We start from the raw sequence: 24,075 nt of genomic DNA on the forward strand, positions 1-24,075 counted from the left end.
GCCTTGCACTAATCTAAACAGAAGCCCTCTCCGACCCCAATCAAAGGGTTGGAATCTAGTCTGGCTAGCTGACACCTAACTCAATGTGCTCCTGATTCCTGATTCCAATGTGTACCATGCGAGTCGCATCAGCCAGAATACTTTGTCATATACACAAAAAAGAACATCCATCACAGATTTAGGATACCATCCTCTACCCCCTACTCAGCCATAATAATGTCAAACCCAAAGCAAGGAATTTTACATTGAGTGTAATCGACTTCAGCCACTAGTGTAGGCCTCGTGTTCCGGGCTGTAAATCAAGATTTCTGTCTTCGATTTTCTGTCATGGATAATGAGACATTCCCTGAACATTTACATGTTTTCATCAGAAAGTTACAATATTTTCTGAAGAGTTTGGCAAACACTTTCATGAACAACTACAACATGAAAACATATGTGTAGTTGTTAAATGAGTAATTAAAGACAACATTTAGTTTAATTTGAATTGATAATCACAACATTTCTTAGGCTAAGCATTTCAGATCGTTATGAGTAATCACAAGCCATGGTATGAAGGAATGAAGCCATATGTTACTCTTTACTAATTGTCATACTTGTATTGGAAGTTGGTGCTACTTGCCAGAGGAAGTTAATTCAATGTCAAACAGTCTGTGTTTCATTATAATTTTATACTGACAAAACTGGTATATCTAAGAATGTTCAAAGTACAGTATAGCTGAGCAAGGTTTATGTCCTTCAGTGACATTATTTGTTTCAGATTAGCTGTTTCTTCTCTAGTTATCATAACATAAGATAAATTGGAGGCGGGGCGTGGGGGTCACTAAAACAACATACAAAACATGTGGGGCTATGCACAGGTTGATCATATTTTGTTCAAATTGTCACTGTATCTATTGCAGGGCTCTCCATCTTCCTGGAGCAATATCGTCCTGTAGGTTTTAGCTTCAATCCTAATCTAGCGCTCCTGATTCTAATAATTAGCTGGTTGATAAATTGAATCAGGTTAGTTACAACTGAGATTGGAATCGAAAACAGGGAGAGGCCTGATCTACTGGGACCTCAACAATTTGAGAAAACTTTGAATAATATCATGTTGGGCATTCAATTAGAAGATTTGCTGTGGTGTAATCCAGATCTATTTAAAATACATGAATAGTACATGTTACATCTGCTTTTAGACACTGCTTTTAGACCCTTTTCTAATTTATTTAACTGAAAAGTGTTGAAGCCAATGAAAATGCATTCCCTATATTAATGAAAAACAAAACATGTCAATACTTTATATAAGCTATTTCTGATCATGTCCCCCCCTGAAATACACTCTATAGCAGGGCTGTTCAATATCAGTCCTGGATGGCCAAAACACTTCTGTTTATCATCCTCTCCTTCTAATACGGGAATAATTCAGACCTGGGACACCAGGTGAGTGCAATTACCAGGTAGAAACAAAAAACATGATGGTTTCAGCCCTCCAGGACCGTAATTAAACAGCCCTGCTAAAACAGTTTTTCTAAACTCCAGTCCTCCAGTACCCCCAACAGTAAAATGTTTTGTTGTAGCCCGGGAAAAGCACACCTGGTTGAACTTGTCATATAATCATTCAGCCCTCAATGAGTTGAATCAGGTGAGTTTGTCTGGGGCTACAACAGAAATATATGTTGTTCGGGGTACTCGAGGACTGGAGTTAGGAAACCCTGCTCTAAAGTATAATAATATTTTGGGGGGGTCAAACTACACATATTTCCATGTTTCAAACAATCATATTAATATGCATGCGCTGCTGGTGTTCCATCAACAGGGAACAAAGATTGATCTAACTTTGAATTGTTGATAGCAAACTTGCTATTATACACAGAATATACCAAACATTATGAACATCTTCCTAATATTGAGTTGCCACCCTGCATTTTTCCCTGAGAACAGCCTCAATTCGTCGGGGCATGGACTCTACAAGGTGTCGAAAGTGTTCCACAGGGATGCTGGCCCATGTTTACTCCAATGCTTCCCACAGCAGCATCAAGTTGGCTGGATGTCCTTTGGGTGGTGGACCATTCTTGATACACACAGGAAACTGTTGAGCGTAAAAAAAACAGCAGCGTTGCAGTTCTTGACACAAACCGGTACGCCTGGCACCTATTACCATACCCAGTTCAAAAGGAACTTACATTTTTTTGTCTTTTCTATTCATGCTCTGAATGGCACACATATCCATGTCTCAATATTCTCAAGGCTAAAAAATCCTTATTTAAGCTGTCTCCTCCCCATCATCTACACGAATTGAAGTGGATTTAACAAGTGACATCAATAAGGGATCTTACCTTTAAACTGGATTCACCTGGTCAGTCTATGTCATGAAAAGAGCACGTGTTCTTAATGTTGTATACACTCAGTGTATTCATGATATGACATTGCTAACCATACTCATTATATCTTTCTTCTTCCCTATAGGATATCTGACAGTAACAATTGAGCCCCTTCCTCCTGTTGTTGTGGGTGAAACTGTGACCCTGAAGTGCAACTTCAAGACTGATGGAAGACTTCGAGAGATTGTGTGGTACAGGGTGAGTAAAGCTACAAGCTCATGCTCTATACTGTATATGCCATGTACACTGGCCCATCAACTCTGATCTGTGTGGCTTAATCACTTTTTGTTGTCAATTACAGTGCATTCTGAAATTATTCAGACCCCTTCACTTTTTCCACATTTTGTTACTATATGTTACAGCCTTATTCTAAAATGGATTAAATAATAATATGCCCTTATCAATATACACACAATAACCCATAAAGACAAAGCGAAAACAGGTCTTTAGAAATGTTTGCTAATTTATTCGAAATAAAAAACAGAAATACCTTATTTGCCGAAGTATTCAGATCTTTTGTAATGAGACTCGAAATTGGGCTCAGGTGCATCCTGTTTCCATTGATCATCCTTGATATGTTTCTACAACTTTATTGGACATAATTTGGAAAGGCACACACCTGTCTATATAAGATCTCACAGTTGACAGTGCATGTCAGAGCAAAAACCAAGCCATGAGGTCGAAGGAATTGTCCATAGAGGTCCGAGACAGGATTGTGTCGAGGCAGAGATCTGGGGAAGGGTACCAAAACATGTTTGCAGCATTGAAGGTCCCCAAGAACACAGTGGCCTCCATCCTTTAAATGGAAGAAGTTTGTAACCACCAAGACTCCTCCAAGAGCTGGCCGTCCGGCCAAACTAAGCAATCGGGGGAGAAGGGACTTGGTCAGGGAGGTGACCAATAACTCGATGGTCACTCTGACAGAGCTCCAGAGTTCCTCTGTGGAGATGGGAGAACCTTCCAGAAGGACAATCATCTATACAGTACTCCATCAATCAGGCCTTTATGGTAGAATGACCAGATGGAAGCCACTCCTCAGTAAAAGGCACATGTTAGCCCGCTTGGAGTTTGCCAAAAGGTACCTAAAGGACTCTCAGACCATGATGAACCAGATTCTCTTGCCTGATGAAACCAAGGTTGAACTCTTTGGCCTGAAGGCCAAGTGTCACGTTTCGAGGCAACCAGGCACCGCTCATCACCTGGCCAATACCATCCCTACGGTGAAGCATGGTTGTGTTACACCATCATGGAGTGGGTATGATTTTCAGCAGCAGGGACTGGGAGACTAGTAAGGATCAAGGGAAAGATGATCGAAGCAAAGTACAGAGAGGTCCTTGATGAAAACCTGCTCCAGAGCGCTCAACACCTCAGACTGGGGCGAAGGTTCTCCTTCCAACAGGACAATGACCCTAAGCACACAGCCAAGACTATGCAAGAGTTGCTTCGGGACAAGTCTCTGAATATCCTTGAGTGGCCCAGCCAGAACCCGGACTTGAACCTGATCGAACATCTCTGGAGAGATCTGAAAATAGAGAAGAATGGGAGAAACTACCCAAATACAGGTGTGCCAAGCTTATAGCGTCATACCCAAGAAGACTCAAGGCTGTAATTGCTGCCAAAGGTGCTTCAACAAAGTACTGAGTAAAGGGTCTGAATACTTATGTTAATGTGATATTTCATTTAAAAAAATGTTTTGCAATAATTTCGAAAAACCTGTTTTTGCTCTGTCATTATGGGGTATTGTGTGTAGATTGATGAGAAACAAACAATTTAAACAATTTTAGAATAAGGCTGTACCATAACAAAATGTAGAAAAAGTGAAGGGGTCTGAATACCTTTTGAATGCACTGTATTTATACATTTTATAAGATGTACAGTACCAGTCAAAAGTTTAGACACACCTACTCTTTATTTTTTTCTTTATTTTTAAGTTGTAATACATTGTAGAATAACAGGGAAGACATCAAAACTATGAAATAAAATATATGGAATATTGTAGTAACCAAAAAAGTGTTAAACAAATCAAAATATACTTTATATTCTTCAAAGTAGCCACCCATTGCCTTGATGACAGCTTTGCACACTCATGGCATTCTCTCAACCAGCTTCATGAAGTAGTCACCTGGAATGCATTTAAATTAACAGTTGTGCCTTGTTAAAAGTTAAATTGTGGAATTTTATTCCTTCTTAATGCGTTTGAGCCAATCAGTTGTGTTGTGACAAGGTAGGGTTGGTATACAGAAGTGTAACGACTTTCCTCTTCTTCTGACGAGGAGTAAGAGATATCGGACCAATGTGCAGCGTGCTAAGTGTCCATTTTAATATATAAAACTGAACACTACAAAAATACAAAATAACAAAGTGCATGAACAAACAAAAATTGAAACAGTCCCGTATGGTGCAAACACAGACACAGGAAACAACCACCCACAAAACACAATAGACGAACAGGCTACCTAAATATGGCTCCCAATCAGAGACAACGACTGACACCTGCCTCTGATTGAGAACCATTCTAGGCCAAACACATAGAAATAGAACAACAGAACAAAACATAGAAAAAACAACATAGAATGCCCACCCCAACTCACGCCCTGACCAAACTAAAATAAAGACATAAAAAAGGAACTAAGGTCAGAACGTGACAAGAAGATAGCCCTATTTGGTAAAAGACCAAGTCCATATTATGGCAAGAACAGCTCAAATAAGGAAAGAGAAACATGAATGTCAGTTAATACGGACAATTTCAAGAACTTTCAAAGTTTTTTTAAGTGCAGTCGTAAAAACCATCAAGCGCTATGATGAAACTGGCTCTCATGAAGACCGCCACAGGAAAGGAAGACCCAAAGTTACCTCTGCTGCAGATGATAAGTTTATTAGAGTTACCAGACTCAGAAATGGCAGCCCAAATAAATGCTTCACAGAGTTCAAGTAACATACACATCTCAACATCAACTGTTCAGAGGAGACTGCATGAATCAGGCCTTTATGGTCGAATTACTGCAAAGAAACCACTGCTAAAGGACACCACTATAAGAGACTTTCTTGGGCAAAGAAGCATGAGCAATGGACCTTAGACCAGTGGAAATCTGTCCTTTGGTCTGATGAGTCCAAATTTGAGATTTTTGTTTCCAAACGCTGTGTCTTTGTGAGATGCAGAATAGGTGAATGGATGATCTCCGCATTTGTGGTTCCCACCGTGAAGCATGGAGGAGGAGGAGGTGTGATGGTGTGGGGGTGCTTTGCTGGTAACATTGTCAGTGATTTATTTAGAATTCAAAGCAAACTTAGCAACATAACTACCACAGCATTCTGCAGCTATACGCCATCCCATCTGGTTTGCGCTGAGTGGGACTATCATTTGCTTTTCACTGGACAATGACCCAACACATCTCCAGGCTGTGTAAGGGCTATTTGACCAAGAAGGAGAGTGATGGAGTGCTGCATCAGATGACCTGGCCTCCACAATCACCCAACCTCAACCAAATTGAGATGGTTTGGGTTGAGTTGCACCACAGAGTGAAGGAAAGCAGCCAACAAGTGCTTATTATATGTGGGAACTCCTTCAAAACTGCTGGAAAAGCATTCTAGGTGAAGCTGGTTGAGAGAATGCCAAGTTTGCAAAGCTGTCATCAAGGCAAAGGGTGGCTACTTTGAAGAATCTACAATATATTTTAATTTGTTTAACACTTTTTGGTTATTACATGATTCTATATGTATTATTTCATAGTTTTGATGTATTCACTATTATTCTACAATGTAGAAAATAGTCAAATAAAGAAAACCCCTTGAATGAGTAGGTGTGTCCAAACGTTTGACTGGTGCTGTAGGCCAAATTCATTTTCCTCTTTCCTCTGGTGTATAATGTGTCAAAGTCACATTTTAAGGAATACGGATGGCCAGTCAATTTAGGCCAGGTGTAGAGAGTGTCACTCTGGCTCTCAGTTTGTAACCTGATTTTCCTATCAGCAGGTCATTGCCTAGATATTACAAATATTGCCTAGTCAGACCATTACTCTATTCCACCTGGCTGATAGACATTATTCGATTGGTACTGTTTGGCGTAGCACAGATCATTTTCGACCAACCTTAACTTGTCGATAGTTCCTTAATACCCGACTTGGGAGACATCCAATGTCTTCTAAACGTCCATGTCTATTTGCAGAGGGTTCGTTTCAATTTAGAGTTTTACCGTTATTACCACGCACCTGTCTCAATCAATTAGAGAGGATTTGAAATAGGCAAGACAAGTACATAGTGTTGGATTACTTCATGTTTAATAACAAAGCATTTTCTAAATTCAAACGAACCCCCTGAAACTAGACATGGAAGTTTAGAAGACATTGGTTGTCTTCAAAGTCGGAAATTGCGGAAGTATCGCCAAGTTAAGGTTGGTTGACAGTACCTACAGTATGCCAAACAGTACCTAACCTGTAATGGCTAATGGAGCATCACATCAGCCCATTACAATCTGCTAGCTAGTTATTGCCATGTCTTAATGGTTCACAGCTGGTCACTCTGCAGTTATCACAACCCCAGTTGGTGGAATAAACTACATAAATGTTCAAGATAATTAAGTACAGTATGTCAGAGAAAGAATGTCTTTGTCTCAGCCCCTCAAGCTCTAATGCTCGGGTCTATAATGTTGCTGTTGCTTTGTGGATAATGTGTACCAAAACTATGCCCAGATATTTTGCATAAAATGGAAGCTAATGTGACATTAATAGGCAGATGATTATAGATCAGAGGCTGGGTTTTGTCTACTGAAACAATGGTGTTCAAAAGAGGTCACACAGAAGCACTTGGATGGATATCAATGAAGCAACAGCTGTCAGCTCATGGCCTGATTATTTAATTTACCCTAAACTCCCCAATTAATCGCTGTTAAGGGTTATACAAGTACGCATGATGAATTATGCTTTCTTTATTCTGTGGAATGCTGCAGTCATAGACAGTATCCTGACTGATATGTGAGTAGAACTTGAGCCAGTTTAGTTTATATGGAGTCCTTACCTTGTTGGGCTTGTAAGCTTCGTGCTCTCAAGGACTAGCCTACAATAATGTTTAATATTGGTGCAGATATGAATGCAAAGTATTTGAAGTAATTCAGTCTCTCTTGATCATAGCAATGCCTTTTACACAGTGAACATGTCTGCCCTTTGGGGGAATGGATTTGGAAGAGGACATTTAATAGAATTCAACAATAGATAATTTTTTTGGAGTCCTCACTATCATTTTTGCCACGCAGGAACTAGACTGTTATGGTATGCTGCTGTAGTATAAAACAAGCTCCATAGAGAGCAAGGCTGTCCACATCAAGTATTGGATACTGAGGAAAATGCAGAGGTTGTAGAGAGAAACCAGCCTTATCTCTCTTGTGCCCACTGCTCGATGCAACCACGAATAAATTATAAATCAATTATCCACACTCAGCTGCCAAAGTCTCTTTAATCTCTGCCTTTTATTTAACTAAACTGTCGACTTCTCATTTCTCCCCCACATTCAAATGGAAGTGGAGTTGATACCCACCTGGGGAATCATCATATCTAATCGAAGTCTGGCCAACGAAACAGAAGCTGAATGAACTAAAGATCTCAGTTAGCCACTCATTCATTACCAGGTTGCCCTTATCTTAACAGATTCTGTTTGAGGATTCTGTAATGCACACCAGCACCAGACTGCTCCTTGAAATCTTGCATATCCTTAGCATGGCTAAGGTTTAGCGTAGTCCCTCAAGATAATTAAGATTGCTATTGAGAGGCTTTCAAGCTGGCCTAGTAGAGTATTAGTGGGCAGCATATCGGAATGTAGAAAGATGTCAAACATAGTCACCTAAAAAAGCTCAAATTACTATTCAAAACTTGTTCGTTTTACATTTTGAACAATCTCTATGTGTGGCATTTGACATAGCCCTGATAACAAAGATAATCATAAAAATCACAGTCAGACAACTTGGATAAACTGATGGAGGTTCAATATGCCTCTTTTGTAAGTACCATTTTCTACATGCCTCTTTTCATAGTTCGGGAATTTATTATTGTTTACTTGCACCTCACAAAGAAGCTATCCAGATCAGCGCAGTGCCTAATATCTCCCTGGAAGTTAGAGCAGATTTCCATCTTACTGTATGTCAACACTGTGTTTGTGTTAGGGACTTATCTGTGAGAGGAGATGTAATCCCCTGAATTACACAAAGATCAGTTCATTGGGAAGAAACCCATTTGGGCCTAAAGTAATTTTGGGGTAAATATTGGAAGATAAAGACTACACCAACATCCAAGATTGAAATGTGGTTTTGTGATCCTTTTCATTCTTGTTTCACCAATACCAATAATGCTCTTTACAAAAAAATTATCAAAAGTAGGATCGGAGGAATCTCCAATTCCACATTTATATTGGTCATGGTGAGGTAGACAGTGAAGAGGAAAATACTGAAGGAAAAAAACCCAGATGGACTATAATACTAGAGAGGGCTCACTCACCATGAGTGTTTTTTCCATCTATTGGATGTTTAAATGTATTAGTCAGACCAGACCACTATGCTCCTAAAGCAAACACATAAAAGCATCTCAAGTGTATGTGATATTCCACTGAGGGCCACATGAATGCTTTTATTTTGCAGTGGGTTCTGGCAGACCATGGATTAGGCACTGTGGATATGTAATACCATCAAACTGTCCTCAACATTGTAATAGCATTTCATGATGGGGTTACAGATAGAGTGGAGGAGAGAATATTTATCAGCTCTGAAACCATTCTGAACATGTGCAGTAGGGACATGGAGGGATAAGATGCTGGCTGGGGAGGCCTGTGGAGACTTATCCTCACTGAGACGTGTGGCAGCTCACCTCATGCTGTGCTTGTTCTGATTATGTCACTATAATGAAGAGATACCCATGGCTCTCTCCCTATGGGGACCTCAGCAGTGTTGATGGTGACAGCGCAGGGTTTCCGCTTGGCTGCCTGTTGAGTGCCATTCTGCATTACGCTTAATTCTCCCTAGTTTAACCTCCCTCTCTCTCCCCGATTCCCCTCTCTCATTACTACATCCCTCCTCCCACTCTGACAGCACTCTTATGGGATCATCTCTCTGGCCAACATAGTCAGCAGAGCCCAGTGCCCTAAACATGGGCAATTTACCACGGACCTGTCACTAAGCTCATCTGTTTGAATTAATGCTATCTCACACATAGAGTCTACATGGTTCAGGCAGGTTAACCTCAGCCTCTTCCATTATAGTGTCTCAGGACCAGCTGTCTTCAACCTGCTCGTTGTCAGTTTGAGCTCTATTCTCACCTCATAGAAGAGATCGAAGATACTGTTATGAAAGGATGGAACTAATAGTGTTATCATGGAGATATTTATATACATATATATATATATATATATTTCGTTTTTTTGCTTTCAACAGTCTGATAATTGATATTGCAAGACACCTGTGATGTTTAAGTTCAAGTTAATGATCTGAATGTGTCATTAGCCATTGAGAATTTGCTGGAATTTATATAATTCATATGAGCCTCTTGATTAAGTTGAATTGTAGAGTATTGATGTGAGCATTTGGTTAGACACATGATACTCTTCCACTTGAATTGATCACATGGGCTCTCATGCAGAAATGACTGTTGATTGACAAGTGGAGATTGCAGAGAGAGAGAGGGGATTTAAAGGGGAGATGTACAGTAAGTGCTGCACTTCAAAATAGAGGTAGGCTTACTTTCAATAATAGCCTATCTCAGATTTTCATTACTTCAAGGCTTTGATGTTTGCTATCACTTTATAAGTGAACTGTAATGGGAGTAGCACTTATTTGTCAACTAGGCTTATTTGCTGTGGAATCCATTTTCATTTTCACTGATTTTGCTTTTGTTCTGTGTAATGCATTACAGTCTCCCACTTGGGACTATTAGACAATGAGAGCCCATTTATTTGTGAGAGGTAGCCTAGCATAAATTTGTAGGATATATGAGAAGAACCTTGGTAGGAATAATATTTAACTCTACTAAATACAGTGTTATGAGCATGAGCAATGAACCTATAACTACCAAAGAAGTAAACAAAGGAATACAAAGCCACCATTATCTATGAACTCATTTTCAAATGTGATATAGGAACAATACAGTACCTCCCCCTTAATAACATTCCCTCTTATGACTTTCCAATCTTTTGTTGGTAAATGTTAGCTAACTGCTTGTACGTCTTTCAAAAATGGAAACATGCATGTAGCGGGGAAGTTTCCTGAAAATACGTATATATTATTAAAATACATTGTTTCAGTCCTGCAGTTTGGTTTCCTTAGAGCAGGTATTGCCAAACTAGGGTACACGCAATGCCGTCGGGGTAAGCCAAATAAAATTGTGAAAAACGTTTCTTTTTTTAAATAAAAATTGTACTTTTTTTTTTCATCACATTTTCAAACAGTCCATTTATATTTTCCAGCAGGGCTATACATTTGGGTGAGGTTTTTTTCTTGCCTGAGTAGCCTCATTTCACTGCCAAAATAAAATTAAACCATCTAGTGTTCAGTGAAATAACAACACAATGTCAAATACAGGTAGCCTAGTCAAATAATTAACATCCAATCACATTAACCATTACTCTCTCGCGGGAATTCCACTAACGGTCCGTATGTAGCCACGTGACCGGTCGGGAGTGGGCTACAGTACTACAGTAAGAGCAAAATAATCCTAATAAAATAAAATAATAAAAACCTTAGTGTAACAACAGTTTTAGTAAGTAATACTGAAGTCGTGCACAATTATCAATCTCTATTTAGGTTTATGTCGCCCATTCATTGTCAGTTAGAGACACAGTAGGACCCAAAAGCATAATCAGTGCTCTAACTCCCCCTTGCGCTGGTCTGGAGCAATGAAGTGGTGACGCAGTGTACCGTACTAAACCACAAATTACCTCTAAGTCCCGCAGCATAATAAAAAATATTTTAGTGGAGCAACCACTGTATCCTGCAGCATCCACGAGAGGCTCTTGCTGCCAAAGGAATGCCTGATAGCTTGAAAGACGTTTTGGACACTACAGTGAAAATGGTTAACTTTGTTAAAGCAAGGCCCCTGAACTCTCGTGTATTTTCTGCACTATGTAATGATATGGGCAGCGACCATGTAACGCTTTTACAACATACTGTGCGCTGGTTATCAAGAGGCAAAGTATTGACACGAGCATAAAGTTTTCTTTACTAACCATCATTTTCACTTGTCTGACCGCTTGCATGATGACGAGTTTCTCACATGACTGGCCTATCTGGGTGATGTTTTTCTCGCCTGAATGATCTGAATCCAGGACTATATTCAATGTGTGGAACAAAATTGAGGCTATGATTAAGAAGTTGGAGCTCTTCTCTGTCTGCATTAACAAGGACAACACACAGATCTTTCCATCATTGTATGACTCAAGCTTACGGACAATGTCAAATGTGATATAGCGAAGCACCTGAGTGAGCAATTACGCAGATACTTTCCCGAAACGGATGACACAAACAACTGGATTCATTATCCCTTTCATACCCTGCCTCCAGTCCACTTACCGATATCTGAACAAGAGAGCCTCATCAAAATTGCAACAAGTGGTTCTGTGAAAATTTAATTTAATCAGAAGCCACTGCCAGATTTCTGGATTGGGCTGCGCTCAGAGTATCCTGCCTTGGCAAGTCTTGCTGTTAAGACACTGATGCCCTTTGCAACCACATACCTATGTGAGAATGGATTCTCGGCCCTCACTAGCATAAAAACTAAATACAGGCACAGACTGTGTGTGGAAAATGATTTAAGACTGAGACTCTCTCCAATATAACCCAACTTGCAGAGTTATGTGCATCCTTTCAGGCACACCCTTCTCATTAACCTGTGGTGAGTTATTCATAATTCTCGATGAACAAATAAGATTTTATATGTAAGATGGTTAAATAAAGAGCAAAATTATTGATTATTATTATATTATTATTTGTGCCCTGATCCTATAAGAGCTCTTTGTCACTTCCCACGGTTGTGGCAACACTCATTCTTATGTTTAATAAATGTATCGTATAGTGTGTGTGTAGCAGGCTTACAATGATGGCAAAAAACAACATTTGAGAGTGCGCTGACCCTGGTGCTAGAGGGGGTACGCAGCTGGAGGTAGAATGTTTGAAATGGTACGGGACTTTGAAAAGTTTGGGAACCACTGCCTTAAAGGAAAAGCTTGTCTTTAAAATTGGGAAAGTTTATTTTTATCTGTAACATACTGTGATGTAATTCATGCAGTCTAAGCTGGAAGATAAAAGCAATTGTGGAATGATGATGAGAATGAGACAGTTGCTTCTCACACAGACTCCCGCTGCACCTCATCTTATTCTAATATCCCTTACTGAAAAAAACATGTACTGTTTGCTTCTAGTGACAATGCATATTGTTACCACAGGTTTGCCACAGATTAAAAAAGAATCTTCAGAGAATTGTTTGCCAGAAAAAACCTCTGGCGAACTGTTTAGCTATAGTGGCAATACATATTATTGTTGCCAAAGGTTTGCTGTAAATCACCACTAGTGGCAAACATTTACAAACGTCTGGCAACACTTTGTGGCACACTATTTAGTGCCAGAAACTTGCGGGAAGTTTGCAGCAGCAACTTCAATTTGGTAAGGGACACACTTACAATGTCTTTGGTTGTGCATCAAGCTTAACTTGTGGCCTACATTTCTCTACAAATCGCATTAACGCTGTTGACACAGAAAAAGCACAAGATCATGGGTATGCAAATTACTTTTCTCTTGGGAGTAGTACAACACCAGAAGTTGGAGGAGGACATTGGAGTGCATTGTGCCAGGGCAAAATCTATAGCTGGCTGGGCTATTCAGTCCAGAGTCAGATGGATTTGTCCAGATACATGTAACTATACATACCTTTGAACAGGGATAGGATGGCTGGTATAATACTTGACCAAGAAGTAGTGTTTTTCTTTCTACGGTAATCCTGTTTCCTGACTGCGGAGAGATGAGGGAGGCGTCACATTCCAAATCCGAGTCGGAAAAACTCAGGGACAGGGTTGCCCAGGCAACAGGAATATGTGAGCACAGTAAAGAGCTCTCTGTGTACACACAGCACACTCCTGTGGGGGGTTTGTGTGCTCAACTTTCTGCTGCTTTAAACCCCCAAGTGTAATTATGTCATTGTGAAAATGGCTCGGCTTGTTGGAGTATCTCGAGTGTATGTAAATATATATATAAATATATACAGTATCTATATATCAGACCCCTTAGTTCCAGTGAAGGGACATTTTAATGCTACAGCATACTGTACAATATTTGATTAATCTGAATAATGTGTAGCAGCAAAAATGTAACTTGATTCTTAACACAGACCGCATACCACGGGTATGACAAAATATTTATTTTACTGCTCTAATTATGTTGGTAACCAGTTTATAATAGCAATAAGGCACTTTGGGGGTTTGTGGTATATGGCCAATATTCCAAGGCTAAGGGCTGTATCCAGGCACTCCGTGTTGCGTAGGGCTTAACAATAGCCCTTAGTCGTGGTATATTGGCCATATACCACATCCCATATATTGTATATATATATATAAGGCACTTTGGGGGTTTATATACACTGCTCAAAAAAATAAAGGGAACACTAAAATAACACATCCTAGATCTGAATGAATGAAATATTCTTATTAAATACTTTTTTCTTTACATAGTTGAATGTGCTGACAACAATCACACCCAAATTATCAATGGAAATCAAATTTATCAACCCATGGAGGTCTGGATTTGGAGTCACACTCAAAATTAAAGTGGAAAACCATACTACAGGCTGATCCAACTTTGATGTAATATCCTTAAAACAAGTCAAAATGAGGCTCAGTAGTGTGTGTGGCCTCCACGTGCTTGTATGACCTCCCTACAACGCATGGGCATGCTCCTGATGAGGTGGCGGATGGTCTCCTGAGGGATCTCCTCCCAGACCTGGACTAAAGCATCCGCCAACTCCTGGACAGTCTGTGGTGCAACGTGGCGTTGGTGGATGGAGCGAGACATGATGTCCTAGATGTGCTCAATTGGATTCAGGTCTGGGGAACGGGCCGGCCAGTCCATAGCATCAATGCCTTCCTCTTGCAGGAACTGCTGACACACTCCAGCCACATGAGGTCTAGCATTGTCTTGCATTAGGAGGAACTCAGGGCCAACCGCACCAGCATATGGTCTCACAAGGGATCTGAGGATCTCATCTCGGTACCTAATGGCAGTCAGGCTACCTCTGGCGAGCACATGGAGGGCTGTGCGGCCCCCCAAAGAAATGCCACCCCACACCATGACTGACCCACCGCCAAACCGGTCATGCTGGAGGATGTTGCAGGCAGCAGAACGTTCTCCACGGCGTCTCCAGACTCTGTCACGTCTGTCACATGTCCACATGTGCGTGTGAACCTGCTTTCATCTGTGAAGAGCACAGGGCGCCAGTGGCGAATTTGCCAATCTTGGTGTTCTCTGGCAAATGCCAAACGTCCTGCACGGTGTTGGGCTGTAAGCACAACCCCCACCTGTGGACGTCGGGCCCTCATACCACCCTCATGGAGTCTGTTTCTGACCGTTTGAGCAGACACATGCACATTTGTGGCCTGCTGGAGGTCATTTTGCAGGGCTCTGGCAGTGCTCCTTCTGCTCCTCCTTGCACAAAGGCGGAGGTAGCGGTCCTGCTGCTGGGTTGTTGCCCTCCTACGGCCTCCTCCACGTCTCCTGATGTACTGGCCTGTCTCCTGGTAGCGCCTCCATGCTCTGGACACTACGCTGACAGACACAGCAAACCTTCTTGCCACAGCTCGCATTGATGTGCCATCCTGGATGAGCTGGACTACCTGAGCCACTTGTGTGGGTTGTAGACTCCGTCTCATGCTACCACTAGAGTGAAAGCACCGCCAGCATTCAAAAGGGACCAAAACATCAGCCAGGAAGCATAGGAACTGAGAAGTGGTCTGTGGTCACCACCTGCAGAACCACTCCTTTATTGGGGGTGTCTTGCTAATTGCCTATAATTTCCACCTGTTGTCTATTCCATTTGCACAACAGCATGTGAAATTTATTGTCAATCAGTGTTGCTTCCTAAGTGGACAGTTTGATATCACAGAAGTGTGATTGACTTGGAGTTACATTGTGTTGTTTAAGTGTTCCCTTTATTTTTTTGAGCAGTGTATCAGACTGTTAAACAGCCATCACTAACATTGAGTGGCTGCTGCCGACATACTGACTCATCTCTAGCCACTTTAATAATGAAAAATGTATGTAATAAATGTATCACTAGCCACTTAAAACAATGCCACTTTATATAATGTTTACATACCCTACATTACTCATCTCATATGTATATACTGTACTCCATACCATCTACTGCATCTTGCCTATGCCGTTCGGCCATCGCTCATTCATATACTTGTTAGATGCTACTGCATGGTCGGAACTAGAAGCACAAGCATTCGCTACACTCGCATTAACATCTGCTAACCATGTGTATGTGACAAGTAAATTTGATTTGATTTGTGCTTCCAACTTTGTGGCAACAGTTTGGGGAAGACCCTTTCCTGTTTCAGAATGACAATGCCCACGTGCACAAAGCGAGGTCCACACAAAAATGGTTTGTCGAAATCGTTGTGGAACTTGACTGACCTGCACAGAGCCTTGAACTCAACCTCATCGAACACATTTGGGATGAATTGGAACACCTACTGCGAGCCAGGCCAAATCGCCCAACTTTAGTGCCCGACCTTTCTAAAGCTCTTGTGGCTGAATGGAAGCAAGTCCCAGCAACAATGTTCCAACATCTAGTGGAAGGCCTTCCCAGAAGACTGGAGGCTGTTATAGCAACATAGAGGGGACCAACTCCATATTAATGTCCATGATTTTGGAATGAGATGTTTGACGAGCAGGTGTCCACATACTGTCATGCAGTGTATATATACACTGAGTATACCAAACATTGCAGAACAGCCTCAGTTCGTCGGGGCATGGACTTTACAAGGTGTCGAATGTGTTCCAAAGGAATGCTGGCCCATGTTGACTCCAATGCTTCCCACAGTTGTGTCAAGTTGTCTGGATGTCCTTTGGGTGGTACACCATTCTTGATACACATGGGAAATTGTTGAGTGTGAAAATCCCAGCAGTTTAGCAGTTCTACATCACCTACTACCATACCCCATTCAAAGGCACTTACATGTTTTGACTTGCCCATTCACCCTCTGACACAAGGGTACACAATCCATGTCTCAGTTGTCTCAATGCTTAAAAATCCTTATTTAACCTGTCTTCATCTACACTGATTGAAGTGGATTTAACAAGTGACATCAATAAGAGAGCATAGCTCTCACCTGGATTCAGCTGGTCAGTCTATGTGAATGTTTGTATACTCAGTGCACAGTATATGATTTTATTACCAAGTGGTGCTTTGGTCCTTCTTTGCAGCTCTTGTGCTGGTAGCCATGACCCTTGGACAGATCTACTACCTGAACAGATTTTTTGAAAGTGGCACATCTATGAAAGAATTTGATGAATCTGAATAATGTGTAGCAGCTAAAAATGTATATTGATTCTAAATGCAGCAACATTCCCACACACAGATATAGATATAGATTATTCAGTGTAATGACACGGTACTGTACCTGAACACATTTTTGAGTATGTCCTATTCATGTTCAGGTACAGCAATGTTGTAAATGCGATATATTTTGATATCATCCACAACCATGCAGATCAATTAGACGGATGGTGAGATAACTCTTTTAGAAAAGACCAATAGCCATTTGTTCCAGTTGGTAGTTTCGCTCAACATGTGGGCTGAAATCCATGTTGACTCTTTTGGTGGTTCACTGATTCATTTTTGTTTGAAGTTGGCCCACTGGAGCCGTATACAGCGCACTGATGATGAATCTTGTAATCAATGATCCAAGTAATTGTTTGACATCCTCAGATATTTACAGACAATTTAGCAATTGTGTATTAGACTTTCATTTTCAGAGATGCACTGTTGGCATATTATGTTGATAATGGGGTCATTGTCCACTCAGATATTTGGGACCTCAAGCACCTCTAATTTCATCCACTGAAGATCACACATATATAGTGATTCCCCTTGACATAATACTACTTACTAATGAGGCCTAGCCTTGGTATTCCTTTCCACTCACAGCCCCTGTCATCCCGTATACAGGTTGAAAATGGCAGATTGTGTCACTGATAAGCACCTAAATTGGAACACAGTGGCTATATAGGAACATGCTATACATGACATCAGAGCTCAGGTTCTCTGCCTCACAGCTCTTTATGGGTTTGACTGACAGCCATTATATACATGAAGATGCCCACATCCCTCCCGCTAATTGGGCTACAAAAAACTACAAGTATGCTTGCTTCAGTTCCTCAATGGCAAAGCTAGGAGAGCTCAAAAAACACCTTATATTTGAAGGCTCTTTCCTTGAGTCATAAAAGTGCATTGAAATTACTTAGGAACTGTGCACAGTTTGGAGAGGTGTGTGGCCACTTGGAAACAACAGTTTCAACAACACCTCTCACTCAAACCCTTATAATATATTTTTTAAATCTTGCACCTAATCCAAATTTTCAATGAATATTGTTATCATGTGACCACAGTATTTTCAGATTTCGTTATTGACAAATGCTGTGAAAAGTATTGTAAATGTAAAATGCACATAAAATCAACACTGTAATGTTTGGATTCAGTCTTGTGTCAGGTGAACTGTTGTGTCCTAACTTTTGGTCTGATACTTTCCCCATAATCCCCAGTGTTCTCTTTCAATTGATAGAGTGGTCATTCATTTGCTTTTAATAGTTATTCTGTTAGAAACATTTTAATTTGTCCCTATCTGTAAAAAAATATATATATTGAAATACTGAACACAAGGATGTCATATAGGCCAATTTCCACAAGTGTAAAGGGTTCATATTTTCTGGAAAATACAATTTGGTCTAGTTAGAAAGGCAGTGCAGCAAGGATACATGATCTATGTTTCCAAAAGAAAAGGACATTTTAGACATCCATGGGGAGTTTTAATATTACACTAAACTCCGGATAGGTGCAGTGAAATGTGTTGTTTTACAGGGTCAGCCATAGTATTACAGCAACCCTGGAGCAAATTAGGGTTAAGTGCCTTGCTCAAGGCCACATTGACAGTTTCTTTCACCTTGGGTATTCAAGCCAGCAACCTTTTGGTTACTGGCCTAATGCTCCAGTCTGTTGTAATATTTTCCTGGTCATTATATGAGCATGCACAATTGAAATAGGACCATGGTATAAGGGGATGTATGAAACAGTGCTGATGTCCAATCAGTGCCTTTGCTGTTGAGTGTTATCCCTGGGTGTTGCATAATAGGAATAGATTTGTCATCTTATTTCTGCAGTGATCCAGTCATGCTTTTGGTCTGAGACCATGGAATTGATGGTATTTCAACAAAAATAACTATATTTTAACATGTTCCTGGCTTTCAGTATACTTTACATGAAAATTGCAAACGTACTGAAACAATAATAGAGTTGACAGCCTGTTCCTGACAAAGGCCTCTGTCATCATCTCAATCAGTCTCTGGCTCTGTGGTGAATCGGGCCCCAAGGGGAGAGTGGCGATAAGGTGATATGGATCACTGCATCACAACCTTCCCTTTTGAGGATGTCACCATGGCAAATAAGCCATCGGTTCTACATTGCATTATAATTACACACTTTGCTGTCAGAAAACTGCAAGATGTGCCATTTTCTACTCACAATGCTTTAAAGACAGAGAAGACATTACCTCTGTATGTTTGAAATGTAATTAAAGTGAAAGCATGGTATTGTCGCACTTTTATCAGTGAATAAGTAACATCTCCTCACATTGATTTCCTTTAGATCCCCTAAGTATCTGACATCATCTAGAGATACCACCATTTTACAAGTATACTTACTATATCTAATTCATTTTGTAATACCTCAATGAACATTATCCTAATTTGAAGACTCATTGAAACATACTTTACCTGTTTCCAAGGTTCCCTTGTATCCTTACACTACTCTCCATTTCAATATTTACAATTGATATAATTTCTCCCATGATGCAATGCAGCATTTTCATGAATTAGAGTGGTGCAGACGACAGACCAACTGTTGTATTCCATTCCTTAGTAGCTTTGTTATCTAATGATGCTGAAGGAAGGCATGACACTCCTCTCCACAGAAGCATAAAGCCCTGCTAACTTTTAGAGGGCTTGGACATCGACAATCTCCAAAGTAAAACCACAGCAGATTTTCTAAATCCATTTTGCTATCACAGAATGATCAAAGATGAAAGTGATTACTTAGCGATTAGGAGTGGATCAGGGATTGATTGTAACATTTGCATTAGAGGGGGAAGAGATTTCCATGCCAGCAGAGTCTTAGCAGTAGCCTGTTCATAAATACAACTAAGTGAGTTCCTTTGGAAACATTGGAAAGAAGAAAGAGGGACTGGTTCTAAGAATGAATGCCATACACCAAAATGTTTATCTGTAAAAATAAAAAAACTGAAATGTGTGTGTGTGTGTGTGTGTGTGTGTGTGTGTGTGTGTGTGTGTGTGTGTGTGTGTGTGTTTGTGTGTGTATCTGTGTGTGTGCAGCAGAGTCCACAGTATATAGAAATGTTACACTAATTTACAGTAGATCAGTAATTAATATCAAGCTAGAAGATGGAGCTTTCAGAAGACCACTTACAGTGGGTGAGGCAGAGGGAGACATTATGCCGCTGCCTAAACTTAACTTAACATTTGCCATCAAAGGCTTTTGGAAATCGCAATTTGCACTTTGCCATTTTAGAGGGATAGGGAGATTGGTGTTGTCAGCGGTTTGGGCTCTTTGTTGTTTTTAAAGGCCGTTTACCATGGTTATCATGCTGAGACCTCCATCTCTGCTTTCATGAAGGACCAGCAGGGGAGAGAAGGCTGAATAGCCCGTATTGTAAGATATAGCGTATGATGTTGTCCAGCTGGTTTATAGGGACAGAATAACAACACTAAATGGTTGTTACCACCATTTAATCCACCCCACACCTCAGATACGCCATTTTGGGGGATTTGTTGTGTGTGTGTATATCAGTGGGAGATGGGTTTGAAACTCCTTTAGATAGAAACTCAAGTGTTTGGTAACTAAACTAAAAATAAATATAAATGCAACATGTAAAGTGTTGGTCCCATGTTTCAGTGGGCTGAAATAAAAGATCCCAGAAATGTTCCATACGCACAAAAAGCGTGTTTCTCTCAAATTTTGTGCACAAATTTGTTTGCATCCCTGTTAGTGAGCATTTTTCCTTTGCCAAGAAAATCCATCCACCTGACAGGTTTGGCATATCAAGAAGCTAATTAAACAGCATGATAAATACACAGGTGCACCTTGTGTTGGGGACAATAAAAGACCACTCTAAACTGTACAGTTTTGCTACAGATATCTAGTTTTGAGTTTTGAGGGAGCGTGCAATTGGCATGCTGACTGCAGGAATGTTCACCAGAACTGTTGCTAGATCATGTATTGTTAATTTCTCTACCATAAGCCACCTCCAATGTCATTTTAGAAAATGTGGCATTACGTCTAACCGGCCTCACAACTGCAGACCATGTGTATGGTGATGTGTGGGCGAGCGGTTTGCTGAAGTCAACGTTGTGAACAGAGTGCCTTGTGGTGGCATTGGGGTTATGGTATGGGCAGGCATAAGCTACGGACAATGAACACAATTGTATTTTATCAGTGTCAATTTGAATGCACAGAGATACCGTAACGAGATTCTGAGGACAATTGCCGTGCCATTCATCCGCCACCATCACCTCATGTTTCACCATGATAATGCACGGCTCCATGTCGCAAGGATCTGTACACAATTCCTGGAAGCTGAAAATGTCCCAGTTCTTCCATAGCATGCATACTCATGTGTATGACAGTGTGTACTAGTTCCCACAAATATCCAGAAACTTCGCACAGCCATTGAAGTGGGACAACATTCCACAGGTCACAATCATTTTTGTGTCTTTTACTTTCGGTTTTGTAAACCAGCTTCAAACAGTTGAAAATACAATATTTTTGTTTATTGAAAATATATTTCACAGCGTTTTAGATGGTCCCATGATTATTGCTTGTTTTTTCACATTAACTGAAATTAGGCAAACTATTGGAATTTTAGCAACCAGGAAACGGAGGAGCGATTTCTCCATATTGCACCTTTAAGTCAAGTGTTTGTGACAGTCAGGAATTGATCATTGTAGCTGAGGTCCAACCATAACTGGTGAGGTGAACCATCATCTCTTCCTGGTTAGTCCCCCACCCTCCATAGAATAGTTTGGGATAAATAGTCCCTGCTACCTCTGACAGTTCACTGATAACCGGGTCAGGCTTGTAGCCCAGGAGAAACAATTAAAGAAACCCCTCTACTCCAGTGGGTATAATGCTTGTGGAGAGAGATAGGTTTTATAATAGATTTTTGTCTGTGTAAAATGAGACGATGACCTCTAGGTCCAAGGCGCTCAAAGAAATTGTCGCAGTGGGGGCAGTGTACTCCCTGTGGGGTTCAAGGAAATTCATTCAGGAAGCCACTCTCTACCATAGCATTAGACATGTTACCAGATATATGACAGCTACTATTCATGCTCGATATCACTAGACAGCTGTAGAGAATGTTGAAGATTGCCTCCATGCAGACGTGGTCATTTGCGAGCAGGCGGCTAGACACTTGTAATTGGCATTGACTTGGTTGGCGTTAAGAGCTGAATTAAGTCTAGCCATCATAACGGTTTGCAATTCAAGAATGTAAGGTTATCCACCACTCATGCCCCTCACCACTCATGCACTGACTGTATCTACTCTCCTACTTTATAAGAGTTTCACTCTCTGGGGTTGTTCATGTCTCTTTTAATCTGGCCCTGCCCTTCCCCAATGGGTGTATCTCTTTTGGCCTTTCTTTGAAATAATCCTGTTGCTGCCTTATCCGACCTTTACAGTTTCCTCAAGTATTTATTTGATTCACTTTTTAATACCCCCTTATCAAATCAAAGTGTATTTGTCACGTGCGCCGAATACAACAGGTTGTAGACCTTACAGTGAAATGCTTGCTTACAGGCTCTAACCAATAGTGCAAAAAAGGTGTTAGGTGAACAATAGGTAAGTAAAGAAATAAAACAACAGTAAAGAGACAGGCTATATACAGTAGCGAGGCTATAAAAGTAGCGAGGCTACATACAGACACCGTTTAGTCAGGCTGATTAAGGTAGTATGTACTTGTAGATATGGTTAAAGTGACTATGCATATATGATGAACAGAGAGTAGCAGTAGCGTAAAAGAGGGGTTGGCAGGTGGTGGGTGGCGGGACACAATGCAGATAGCCCGGTTAGCCAATGTGTAGGAGCACTGGTTGGTCGGGCCAATTGAGGTTGTATGTACAGAGTGACTATGCATATATGAAAAACAGAGAGTAGCAGCGGTGTAAAAGAGGGGTTTGGGGGGGCACACAATGCAAATAGTCTTGGTAGCCATTTGATTACCTGTTACGGAGTTTTATGGCTTGGGGGTAAAAACTGTTGAGAAGCCTTTTTGTCCTAGACTTGGCACTCCGGTACCATTTGCCATGCGGTAGTAGAGAGAGCAGTCTATGACTGGGGTGGCTGGGGTCTTTGACAATTTTTATGGCCTTCCTCTGACACCGCCTGGTGTAGAGGTCCTGGATGGTAGGCAGCTTAGCCCCAGTGATGTACTGGGCCATACGCACTACCCTATGTAGTGCCTTGCGGTCAGAGGCCGAGCAATTGCCGTACCAGACAGTGATGCAACCAGTCAGGATGCTCTCGATGTTGCAGCTGTAGAACCTTTTGAGGATCTCAGGACCCATGCCAACTCTTTTTAGTTTCTTGAGGGGGAATAGGCTTTGTCATGCCCTCTTCATGACTGTCTTGGTGTGTTTGGACCATTCTAGTTTGTTGGTGATGTGGATACCAAGGAACTTGAAGCTCTCAACCTGCTCCACTACAGCCCCGTCGATGAGAATGGGGGCGTGATCAGTCCTCCTTTTCCTGTAGTCCACAATCATCTCCTTAGTCTTGGTTACATTGAGGGATAGGTTGTTATTCTGGCACCACCCGGCCAGGTCTCTGACCTCCTCCCTATAGGCTGTCTCGTCGTTGTCGGTGATCAGGCCTACCACTATTGTGTCGTCTGCAAACTTAATGGTGTTGGAGTCGTGCCAGGCCATGCAGTCGTGGGTGAAGAGGGAGTACAGGAGGGGACTGAGCACGCACCCCTGAGGGGCTCCAGTGTTGAGGATCAGCGTGGCAGATGTGTTGCTACCTACCCTCACCACTGGGGGCAGCCCGTCAGGAAGTCCAGGATCCAGTTGCAGAGGGAGGTGTTTAGTCCCAGGATCCTTAGCTTAGTGATGAGCTTTGAGGGCACTATGGTGTTGAACGCCGAGCTGTAGTCAATGAATAGCATTCTCACATAAGTGTTCCTTTTGTCCAGGTGGGAAAGGGCAGTGTGGAGTGCAATAGAGATGGCAGCATCATCTGTGGATCTGTTTGGGCGGAATGCAAATTGGAGTGGGTCTCGGGTTTCTGGGATAATGGTGTTGATGTGAGCCGTGACCAACTTTTCAAAGCGCTTCATGGCTACGGACATGTGTGCTACGAGTCTGTAGTCATTTAGGCAGGTTGCCTTTGTGTTCTTGGGT

General features: G+C 41.3%; 1 protein-coding gene across 1 annotated transcript in view; it reads left to right on the top strand.

The window, feature by feature from the left end:
* Nucleotides 1-2,405: 2,405 nt before the first annotated feature.
* Nucleotides 2,406-24,075, top strand: part of LOC120024657 (immunoglobulin superfamily member 21-like) — a 159,980-nt gene continuing 138,310 nt past the window's right edge. Inside the window, exon 1 of the mRNA XM_038968924.1 lies at nt 2,406-2,564. Within this exon, the coding sequence (XP_038824852.1) occupies nt 2,406-2,564 (159 nt within the window). The remainder of the gene's footprint in view (nt 2,565-24,075) is intronic.

Source organism: Salvelinus namaycush, chromosome 2, assembly GCF_016432855.1.
Source record: "Salvelinus namaycush isolate Seneca chromosome 2, SaNama_1.0, whole genome shotgun sequence".
Lineage (NCBI taxonomy): Eukaryota > Metazoa > Chordata > Actinopteri > Salmoniformes > Salmonidae > Salvelinus > Salvelinus namaycush.